Genomic DNA, 12,114 nt, shown 5'->3' on the forward strand with positions numbered 1-12,114 from the left:
CCTCTGCGGCAGTCTGTATCACTCCAGACAGCGCTGTGTGGCTGTACTAATCTCTGAACTGACGAAGACTTTGTTTACATTTGCCCCTCAAGGAAAGGAGTTTGCGTTCCAGAGAGTACTGCGCATCCGCAGTACTCTCTGGAGAGCCGACCGCGCATGCGCAGTACTTTTGGGAGAGCTGACTCCTTTCTTTGAGGGGCAAACGTAAACAAAGTCTTCTTCAGTTCAGAGGTCATTACAGCCACACAGCGCTGTCTGGAGTGACACAGACTGCCGCAGAGGACTAACCCGGAGTGGACCATGATGGAATATTGGTGAAAAACACGAGTTTTTGGACGATTAATGCAGTTTTAGGAGCGGCACTGTCTGTGCCCCGTTGGATCCCATTATACGGACGTCCGCTGCACAATTTTGGATCTAAATATCTCCCGAAGCACTGCTTGGATCAGGAAAGCCTTCTGGGTGAGTATTTTGTTCTACTTCATTCTATAAACAATGTAAAAGCTGTATAAACCGAACTTAACCTTCAAATCTTTTAAACAGCTGAGTTATAAAAAAAAATCCATCCCCCTACAATGTGTGCTGTCAGAGAAATCAGATATTCCGAAAAAAAATACATTTTTATACCACTTGAAAAAAAATAGACATACTCTCAAAATTAGTGGATCAGGGCACAAGAAGACATTCAACTCTTAAATATTTAAAACTAGCCTGGTCTTTTCTGTGAAGTTTTATAAAAGTCAGCGGTGGAGATGTCTCTCACCTGACAGGTGACAGATGTTAGCCACACTAAGCAGCACTCTGCTTACCTCAACAGCAGCCTTGGCTCGCTCAAACTCCTCCTCCAGGGACTGGTTTCTGGAAAGGAGGGCGCTGCCCAACCGCTGGTCTTTACTCAGGCGGGCCTGTCACACACAGACATACATGAATTTCATAATATATACAAATACGCTCATGAAAGAAATATATTTAATAGGCACTCATGTTTGTACAACGGATCACATAAACACACACACACACTCACACGCGCACAGCTCACCACATCACACACACAATCAGCCAGAGGCAGAGACAGGCAGGGAGAGTGTGCAGGGTCAGCCGTCTCTTCTTTCTCAGGGACGAGTAAATATCCCTGCCTCGACAAAGCCTCTGACATGCTTAGGAAGGCCAGCAGAATCACTGCTGTCAGCTTCTCACCCCACCCCTCGTCTGAATGACATGCTACTCATCGAGCCCCTCTCAACCCCCTCCCCTACACATCTTCTCCCTTTCCTGTACACCTGCACATGCAAAATCAAACCTGGAAATGACCTGATTTGCATTGACGTAAAGCCCTACTCGGCTGTGGAAATGGAAATCAATTGTTCACTCATGAGGTTTTGCATTAGAAGTGTGCTGTGGTTGAGATGATTTCACATTGCATCTACATGTTACACTGCTTAAATCAGTTTTAGATACCTCCTCATGCTCTGATGTGATAAGACCAAGGTTTACTGTAAACATTAATGACTGTGTGTAGCGGGTGTGTGGAGACAGTGGTTTCCCCCAGAAAGTCCAGCAAGTACCTGTTAAAACAGACCTTCATTACACCAGATTAATTGAGGTCGCTCAAGTCTCCCTTTTAATGGATGAAGAAATAATCATCTCACCCAGTGAATGTGGATAATCATTTTTTCTATTTACACGAACAAAAGGCACACAGTGTGAAGAAAATCCCATCACTGTCTTGGTTGTGTTAAGGAACAATAAGCTGTTGTAGAGTTAATAAATGAAAAATCCACCCAAAGACATTTTAACATTTACAAATCAGGTGTAACGCCATCTGAAATCTGGTAAGACTAACAGTCTGTGTGTGCAGTCTCTGATACCGGAGACAAAATTCTAGACAATACCAGAAACAAGAACGGTTCAGCTGTTTCTATTTCAGAAAAAAAGCTAAAAAATCACAAATTGAAGATCTGTAAAATATATAGACGTAGTATTTGTGATGCCACCCATCTGTTTCTCATAAAGTGGCTGTTTTCAAAACCACACATTACCAATATCATATAAATGCAGCAGATAGTAGTTACTGAATATTGCCCCCCTGCTTTTAAATGTAGTGCGTACTATGATTGTGTTGTGTGGTCTGTTTTGTTGTATGCTATGCTGTATAACCCACGTATGATCTGAAAAGGTTTAAAAACTTTTTTATAATGACTTTTTATGAATTTCGTAGACGTAAACAATTACCTGTGAGGTGGGAATCACCTCTTGTACAACTAGGAGTGAAAAGATTTGTTCTCTTTTGCATAACTTCATTTACATATTATGGACTGTGTAACGTTAGTGTTTTTGTATTGTTGTTTCTAACTCATTCCAGTAGGTGGCACTAATGCACCTAAAACTGTATGCTAGATGCAATAAACAGAAAAATAAGATGAACAGCATGAGCTGTGCATTGTGGGAAACAGTTAAGATTGAGTTAAGATTGGCCCACTGCATGCTATGTACTTTCCCCAGATCAACAGGACGTATGTGATTCTTTGGCAGATTTTTCTCTTTTTAACACACTACATACAATTTTTTTTGCCAAATCAGTAGGAATTGCTAGTTTAGTAGCCGTTTTGGAAAACAGCGAACCTTGCTTTAATGTTTGATGAGGCAAAGAGGCAGGCGTTCTGACTCTTTGCAGGCAGCTACATGGTGCCCAACTGTCAGTCAAGGCAGCCGTGCACTTAGCTTGGCAAAACCTGTATGTTTACTAAATGTGGAAATAATAAGTTATGCAAATATTCAACCGTTGAACAGTATGTGCTGAGAGAGATTAGCTATTCAGACCAAAAACATTCTTTAAACCAGGCTGTAAATATGTTTATTTTTGCTTTAAATTATTTGTAGATTTTTTGGAGTGTGGTTTCTAGTGTTTTCTGCAATCAACCAGCCTTAAGCGGCACCAAACATCCTTGACCATATATGGTTTTAAGCCACTGTCAACTTTTACTCCGGTCAATAAATGTTGTCCTCATTCATATCATTAGCGCCACCACTCTGAGTCATTAAGAAGTGACAGGGTGAATCAAACTGAAAGAGAAATCTAGCTTGTTGTATCAATATTTTATCCTGCTTCTACTACCTCTACTTGTGGAAAATAATAGTTATATATGTTTTTTTTCAGCTGTGAAGCTGAACGATCCCTGCTCAAGAGGAGTTCTTGAAGATTATTGTGAAGACTTAACAAATGTGAGAAGTCTTTGACAGATCAGAACCTTCAGTCATCTATTCTTAATTAAAGATTATTGTGTCATTTCGTAAACTCAACACAAGTTCAGAAACTTCTACCCTAACAAAATACTTCTGTAGCTCTTTACACACAAAATGATCTTCTTTGGGTGAAATTTTGTCCTTGAAGCCAAACATTTTTAGAGCTGGTTGAATGTGTATGAAAACATGACTTACATAGTGTAGGAATGCAACGGATAAACATCTGCCTTCTTTTTGTGCACACCCTGTTTGTGTGTGTGTGTGTGTGTCTGTGTGTGTGGTATCTGTTAAGTAAACTTAAACCACCATTTTGTAACTCCTGAGTGAAACAAGTGAGTGTGTTATTTTGGCCAATGCCTTCCCTCTTATTCGTACAGTTATCTTTAATTCAAAATCTATTATTTATCAGCGTGCTGAATGGGTGATGTATGTTTAGCTAGCTTGGTGAGATCAGCTCTAATGGGCCCAGAGTAAGGCTGCTGAATAATTCATAGGCTATTAATCTAATAATGGTGTCTAGAAACAAGAGCTCTAATTCAGACCTACACAGAGACATCAACTGAGGAGGAAAGCGCTTGACATTTGGACCTCATAGCACCACAAAGGAACAATCTCAAGGCCAACAATACATCTGGGTTTCCTTAAAGGCACTTTTGGCTCAATATTATCTGCTTTTTGGTCTTTGGAGTCAAATTTTACGAGATGATGTGATGCTTTTTACTCTGGTGCAAATGTAGAAGTCTTTCAATATATATGAAAGGATGCATAGGGTGGCTTACATGTCTTCCACTAATATACTGCCTGTTGAGCTGAAATGGAAGAATTGTAGGTGTTAGCACAACATGATGGGCCTCATTAGTGTGCATTAGCATGCAGTTCAATTCATGAAATTCTTATCCTTAACCATCAGTCAGAACAATGTGTGTGAGGTGTGTGAAGCTTTCTCTCTTCAAAAGGATGTTTATTTCAAATGCAGACAGCGCATACAATAATGATGATTACTGCCTGCTGCTGTCATACTGAGCACTTACTTGAGATGCTAGAGCAGACTCTGGTTCAACTTTGGTATTTACTTCCACCAAGTTCTTGTTCGTTGACTCTAATTGGGTTTTACAGTCGATGGACCTGGAGGAAAAAAATAGATATTTCTAATGAAACAAGAAAACTGCTCTAAACTTGATGTAAATATAATTTCTGTATCTCTTAGTCTAAATGATCTGGGAGATTAAAAAACCAAACCAAAACAATTCTTCCACTTTGGAAAGACAAAATTCTTGTGTCTGGTTGCCAGTTTTTTAAGGGCAAAATAAAAGTTGGCTGCAAGTTCTCATCCAAAGGCCACGGGCTTCTACATGAATACAAACAGCTCCATCGCCACAACATTGACATTCATTCCAAACCTTCTGCAAAGCCATGATTCATGCCAGTGTTTGCACATTCCTACTTATAATTTATTGAGCTGCATTCCCAGAAAACAACAAGCTATTAATCAATAATCTTTTTACTTCATGTTTGTAGCTGATTTTCAAATCTAATACAAAAAGTTACGTAACATGATTAATACCTCTACCTTGCAAAGAATAATTTTTTATTAGCTCAAAAATATTTTAATTATAACAAAATAAATCAATATAATACTGGCACAAAATACTGAATTTCAATAAATGGCTGTTGTAGTCATTAGGTGATAAAGGAGAATACCTACCACAGAAACTCATTTGATGAGTTTTTTGATGAACGTCTTCTCTCCAGCTTCCATTTCCTGTTGCCATTCTTCTCCGAGTTTGCGTTCAGCTCTTCCCATTTATCCAGCGGTGAACCAATTGTTACTGGTGACAGAAAATAACAAGTAGTTACTTTAATACTCCAATGTGGACTTGTTTGAAATAATTGTTGATACCTAGGCCTGTCACGTTGACAATTAGATTTTAGATGAATTTACTATCGATATGTTGGTCAGAGGTACTAGTTTATCTACAGGAGTCACCAAAATCAACAAAGACTGAAATTTGATGTTGGGTTAAAGATCAATCTTACTGTCATAAATTGTTCACCTAACTGTTGTTTGACCTAATCTGCGTAATTAGTTACTTAATGAAGATTTTAACCTTTTTAACTTCCAAACACAAGGAGCTCTTCCCCTTTAAATGACCTTTAAAGGTGTAGTGTCGTATATGGAAACATCTGGCCATCATCAACATAAGGGTAAGTTTATATTCATCTGACTATAAAAATCATTTTGTTTGTGTTAATTTAGAGTGAGACTTTTACGTCTCTATTATGAGACACCCTTTCATATGGATGGACCCTTTTGTATTTAGTGGCTGACTAAAATGCACAGCTTGGAAGAAGAGAGTTCTGGCCGTTGTAATCTAAAAGTTGACAAAAGGAGTAATGTACTCGCCATGCATCATATGGGTTTCCTGTCCTCATAGGTGACTGTCATGACACCAAGGGGATAGAGGAGCAAGGAAGCATATCTGTCCAGACTCTGACTGCTATATATCACCAAAGGTTCTCTTTATAGACACTGTACCTTTAAGGTGATCCCTGTCATCACAGTAAATGGTGTGCTCTTTCTTTGCACCCTTATAAAATATTTGAGGTCAGTTTCACAGTGGCAGGAGGTCGTGAGTTGTTTGAAGAAACTAAGGGGTACTAAGCAAAAGCAGAACAGGAAGACTGGTGTATGGGACAGTTTTTTCAGTCTAATCTGTCTCTACCTGAATCTATGGATGCCCTCTCAGGCGTTCTCATGCTTGGTCCCGTCTGTTCAACCTCCACCTGGATCAGCTCGGTCTCATCCGTCTTCTTTCTGTGGGCGTTGTTCTTCTTCAGGCTGTTGCCGCGGGATGACAGCGGGCTCTCCCTGCGTTTGCTGGTCTTTTTGTCGCCAGGTTCACTGAGATCCAGTAGGTCCAGTGTTGAAGAGAGAACTGTGAGGGACATGGCAGTGTTTTAGTCACCCTCTTTTGAAAGAGGGATTGCATAAGAGTGTTTCTCACACATTGACTTTACTTGGGCGAGCTGCCCAGGCGCTAACTCAGCCAAGGTGAGTTTGGCTCCGTAATTTAGCTTTTTGCTTTTAAATCTGTGAGAAAACACTGAAATAAGGTGGAGAATATGGTCAAACTAAAACAGTGAAATAAGAAGTAACCTACCAGCACTGAAGCAATGTTGTGCTTCTTTTAACCACACTCAAACATAATTTTTACTCAAACTCTGGCAACAAAGTTCAACTTATTGTAACGTGATTTTTTCACAACATATGTTATTTATATATGTGAGCAAAGTACTACAAATGTTGTTTTCTCTTATGCTAGAAACTGTAAAGGTTTAAGATTTGACATGGTGGTAGTCATCCTGGTTGTGTCCATAGCTTTAGTTTTGTGCTTGTCACCCCAAGCACATTCACTGTCCCAGAAACTGTTTTTTTTTATCTCTGTGTAAAACAAGAGAACAGCAGGTTTCTCTCTTTGCTCTGCATGAAGCTTTGGTCTTCATCTCCACCTTTTCTGACTCAGTGAGAGAGCTGTCAAAGGTACTTAAGATGTCACGATATCGCTCCTGGTTGGACGTGTAAAAATGTGCTGCTGCTCTTTTCAAAGAGTCTAAATATACTACAGTATGTGCCGCTGCATGGTTGGATAAGGAGCCCCTTGAGGAGATCAAGTTTGGTCAATTAAGTAATTCAATCTCAGGTTGGCAGAGCGGTAAAGGACTGAGCTTTTTTGTCTAGGGGCTTAACTTTTGTCTGAGCTGTCGTCTGGCTTCACAACAGGCTTTCAAGTCTGTGCTGATTGCCAGGTTTCATTAAAACTAAGAAGGGGGTGTTTGATGTGAGTAATGGCTGTTCATTCTTTCAGAGAAGGGTTTTGTGTCTGCTACATTTATTTAAGGTTAATCAAACCAAAACTAACTTACACTGTAACAGTTTTGTCCATGATAAGTCATAGTTTTAGACAAATAAATATTACATCTTGCATTTTCCGCCTGGATTCGTCAATACAGTAAATTGACATTAAACAAAACTGGTGGTTAGAACAACTTCTTTGTAAGAGTCTTTCATACTGTTAGCTTCCTCTTACAATCAGAGCCTTTCTTCCTCATCTTCCAGGGACTGGTGTTGCCTTTTTGTGTGAACTCCAAACTGCATACACACAGCTGTATAATTGGCATACTGCTGTTTCATGACAACCAACCGAGAGCAATTGTTGACTGAAATCTCTGCGTAATTAGAGCATATGCTTGTCTTCCATGTCTTGTACTCTTTAGATGACAAGTACAAATCAGCAGAGACACACTTGTGGGGAAGGTTGCCTGAAGAGTTTTTATCATCAAAAAGAAACTCAAAGCTTTTCAAGAAAGGCAATGATGACAAAAATGTCTTGGCACCCTGGGGTTTACTTCAAATGATGAAACTGAGAAGATAGTTTTATAGACAAGAAAGATTGCCACATGATTTAGATACCTTTAAACTCTATGAGCCCCATTTAAACAAAGTAAAACGCGCTAACCAAAACACAAAGCAAACTTCATGTTAAATGGATATCTGTGAAGGTTTTCAGTCATTCAGGTCTTTGTAATTCCCAGCACGATACAAAAAGGGCCCCTGGCCTTGGTAGAACTCTTGAAGACGAAGCACAGAAGAGCCAAAACAATTAGCATTAGTGCAGCTCTTGATGACTGATTTTGTACAAGGGTCTTGCACATGTTTGTTCACAAGTGTCCAGCTGTGTTTTATCACTGTTAAGTCACGTCCTGTAACTCTGTACTGTCTAATTCAGCAAGAGATACTGGAGAAACTGTTTAAAGCCAAAGTTGGTAACTTCGTGAAATAAAGTGGCAGTGGCCCCGTCAATCGACTTGGCTTGGTAACCAAAGGGCCCCTACTTCAAGTCCTGGCATAGACCAAGATTGAGAATTGGGCGGACAACTAGAGGGCTGTTAGCAGAATTTCCTGAGCACTATTGAGGTGCCTTTGAGCGAGGCACTGAACCCCTAACTGCTCAGTGCTGTACAACGCTTTTGACTGAACAAAATCAAAAAACTGTAAAGAAAAGTGAAGTAGATTTTAAAAGTATGCAAAAACAAACAAGCAAATAAACAGCTGCTCGTTTCAAATCACAACCTCGAATAACAAGATGTTGTGTCATTTGTTTCCCAAACAAACTTGCTTACTCTTAGCTAACTGGTTTAGTTTTGCAGCTACATTGCTAGCTCAGGTTTGTCTGAAACTACTTTTTGACGGTACAGTGGATGCAGGGGTTAGATCCTTAAACCGAACAAAGGCACTTTTATTCACCAATGATTTTCTACTTGGTTGTCTTGGCTCTTGCCTTAGCACAGCTGATGTGAAACAAATTAGCCAAGTGCGCTAACTTTTTTTTGTAGATCATCAGATTTTTAAGGGTAAAACTTTCATCTTAAGTATTTAGAGACATTGAAAAGGAGATAAAGGGAGTATCATGTTCGCATGTATGATAGCTGTCTTCGAAGCCAAATCTGAAACCTGGATAGAAAGGTGGGATGGAAAACTGCTTGTTACTGCTTGCGACAATTGCACTTCAAGTAAGGATCAGTGACACGTGGGCATTTTCAAGTGAGACAAATTTGAGATTTCAAGTTTTATGTGAAAAAAAGGCTGATCACTGAATTGCAGCTGATTTGCAGTGCAGCTCCATGTTGTGTCTTCCTGAGATTCCCACGGTCTTGAGCCTGCATGTCGAAGCAAAGTGCTGACCAGAGATTTTTGAATGTAGGGAGTAATGGGAAGGATTTATTCAATGAGAGGTTGTGATCAGCCTTTAATGACTAAAGAGTAAGTGGGAGGAGGAGCAACCACACAGTTTAGGTCAGAGGATTGGGTTAATCTATAGTTTTTGAATTTTTCTTGTTTTCTTTCATAAAAAATCTTAAATTCTAAAATTTATGAGTTTTTTTTAAAATAATTTCATAAATGAGAAAGATTATTCATTAAGTCAAAAGTCACACTGTAACACTCAAGACATCATGATGCAGATTTCATCTGGATTAGCATACTTAAGCCAGTAATTATCATTCATTATTGATTTTCTTTGGTCACCTATTCCTGCTCTTTGTTGGTTTCTTTCTGCTGGTCCATCACAGAGTAGAAACAGATTCACCTGAAATCTCCTTAACTTTCTTTACTAAACCTTACTGAACAATAAAATACTTTACCCTTGATTTGACTACTTCATGAATTTTGAGAATCCCCATTAATTATCAGTGTGTCTGTGTCACTGTCAGTGGAGAGAGCAGAAGGCACAATGATGATAGAAGGTTGAAAGTTTTCCGAGACATTCCCTCGCACTCTGCCTGAATCAGCACAGCCACCGGCGGACATGGAGATGACACACGTCAGCTGTGCAATCTGTTACAACAAACAGTTGTTCAAAAGATGTCACAGCTCAGCGATCAGACCCCTTTTCATGTACAAACTAGGATGGCACCTGGTATCTGTTCAAGTCAGGACATTTCATTTTACAGCATCTGCAGTGACCTGGTTCAGCTTTAGTTCATGTCACACCAGAGTTTGATGAGCAGTACGGATCATTTTTAAGTGACTCTGTCACTGGAGCATTGGGAGACACATTGACATTAAACGTAATATAAACTTTGCTAATGTCAAGATTTTACCTGTTTCTGAGTGAAAACCTGATTCACTTTTTTTGTCCACTAATTTGAATAATGGTGGGTGAAACTGTAATTGAAAAGGATAATAAAACTGATGCATTTGGATCTCTATGTATAACAAACAAAACTGTTTTTCCATTTAGGTTCATTTCAGGGGGATAAACTTTGACTTAGGTTTTAAGTTTTACCTTTAGATCTGTGCATTATTGAGCTTTCATCAGCTATCAACTTGTTTATCACGATATTACAAACACTTGTGGTCAGCTCAGTGTGCATACATTACACTATTTATGTCTATATTTGACACTGTGGCACAAAATGGCCAAAAACCAGGATAACATCCCAAGAAATGTTTGACTGAGACTAAAAGATTGGTGCAAAAATAGGTTGAGCTTTAGAAACGTAACACGACGTCAGCAAAGTTTTGTTGTCATATTTCTGCTTTTCAGTTGCAAATTCACTGAATTCTGTGGAAAAAAAGACAACTAACACAAATGCCAAATTTCTACTGTGTCAATTTCAATTTTTACAATCTATTTTTTTTTATTTTGATGTGGTTTAAAAGCACCTGGCTATGCAACAATAAAATCAGCTGATTTTCTGCTTCAACCAGTTCTAAGAGCTGTAATACAACAACATAACTCAAGACCCATCCAATCTTGATTAAAGACCCATCTAAAATAGAAAAAATGAGAACAAAATTTTGATTTATCCAAATTAAATGTCTCTGAGCCAATTAGAACTCCTAAAAACAAACAAAGCCTCTGCAATCATGAGTGGATTGTGCACTGGTGATGTGTGTTAAACAGGGAAGATGGTTAGAGGATGCCTTTGGCTAATGAAATTTTAGTATGACTCATTATGATGCACAGTCATTGAGCATTTTTGTTCCACAATCGTCTACTAATATTGTAGTGAAGGATGATCTTTAGCTAATAGACGGGTACTGGAACTGGGTATTGCGTTGTATGTATGTTTGCATGTCAGTGTTTAAACAGACTTTAATTCCAAACTGAAAAGTGTTTGTACTGTACCAGCTGTGTTGGAAGTCACTGGGCGAGAAAGCCCATCACACTTGGTCTCACAGAGGAAATCGTCGATGGAGGGGCTTAGGAGAGGGCGGCTTTCTTGTTGCTCACTCACCAGCTGTAAAAACATATAGGAAAAAAAAACTCAGATTTGTGAAGCATTAAACTCTGTTCATAATGCCTCCAGAGTCTCTCATGTAGTTATTCTCACCCCCTTGGACACCATTGTATCTACTGACATATTCATTATTTCACTTTTTAATATGACACAGTTAAAATAATATTTTCCATTGCTTTGTGCTGCTTGTTACAATGGTACTTCCTTATTATGATTCTCCTGGTACTCCTGTAATGAATCAGTCTATCATAGTAGGATGACCATGCTAATATACAATGCATGTGATGTCACTGAATAAGTCTCCATTGAGAAAACCAGCTGGGCTAAAAACACACAGGATGTCACCCGGACTATAATTGCTCAACCATTATTGCTTATCTCACCTTCCAAATCATGAAAATGCTAATCACCTCGCCTGTGATACACCAATTTGTGGGCTTGCCAGTGCAGCTGCAGAATAGGTTACATCCAATTTATGATCAGCACCCTGAAGCCTCGATACTCCAGGTGCAGTTGGTTGCAATTTGCCAACCAGTGATTCTTAATTTGGAGGTGAAAACCAGTTTTGGCCCATAGTTAGGGTGAGACACTGCCACTAATGTCAGCCTGTGCAGAGTGTATAAAAAAACTGGCAGCGGGCAAACATGACATTTGCTATTGTTGCCCTGCAGGCCAAGCTCGCCAGCAGAATTTTAATGAAGGCGCTAAAAGATTAATTGCCAAGCAAAAATGGATGTCACAAAACAAACAGTGAATAGATTTTCATAGCATGTTCATAGCCTGTTGGCTCTAAATTTATAATTTATCCGTAGAGCCCTGTTATGAGGCATCGTTTACCCATGTTATTGGCTTTACGCTTTAAATGGGTGTCCCATACTTCTTTTTTTTTTCTGTCTTTTCTCTGGATCCAGTGTGCAAGTGTTATGATAAAAACACACGCATACATGATGAAATGACTTATTGCATAAATAATTCCTCTTCCATTGTAGAAACATTTAATATTTATATGCTATCAGAAACATACGTCATCAAATTCTTAATTGATTATTTAGATTTCCCCTTTTTATG

The 12,114-nt window shown here is 39.0% G+C and overlaps 1 protein-coding gene across 3 annotated transcripts in view; it reads right to left on the reverse strand.

Moving 5' to 3' along the window:
* pex5la (peroxisomal biogenesis factor 5-like a) overlaps positions 1–12,114 on the reverse strand; it is a 104,099-nt gene that overhangs the window by 34,891 nt on the left and 57,094 nt on the right. For 2 of the 3 annotated variants that reach the window (XM_074667544.1, XM_074667541.1), the window contains 6 exons: positions 10,935–11,046; positions 5,967–6,179; positions 4,949–5,072; positions 4,275–4,368; positions 4,023–4,052; positions 810–905 (listed from right to left, as the gene is read on the reverse strand). In XM_074667544.1, coding sequence (XP_074523645.1) covers positions 810–905; positions 4,023–4,052; positions 4,275–4,368; positions 4,949–5,072; positions 5,967–6,179; positions 10,935–11,046 — 669 coding nt within the window. The remainder of the gene's footprint in view (positions 1–809; positions 906–4,022; positions 4,053–4,274; positions 4,369–4,948; positions 5,073–5,966; positions 6,180–10,934; positions 11,047–12,114) is intronic. The other variant, XM_074667543.1, reaches the window with a different exon arrangement.

The sequence above is a fragment of the Halichoeres trimaculatus genome, unplaced genomic scaffold (genome assembly GCF_033239565.1).
Source record: "Halichoeres trimaculatus isolate MK-OKI-2021-1 unplaced genomic scaffold, fHalTri1.1 fHalTri1_scaffold_4, whole genome shotgun sequence".
In the NCBI taxonomy this organism is placed as follows: Eukaryota; Metazoa; Chordata; class Actinopteri; order Labriformes; family Labridae; genus Halichoeres; species Halichoeres trimaculatus.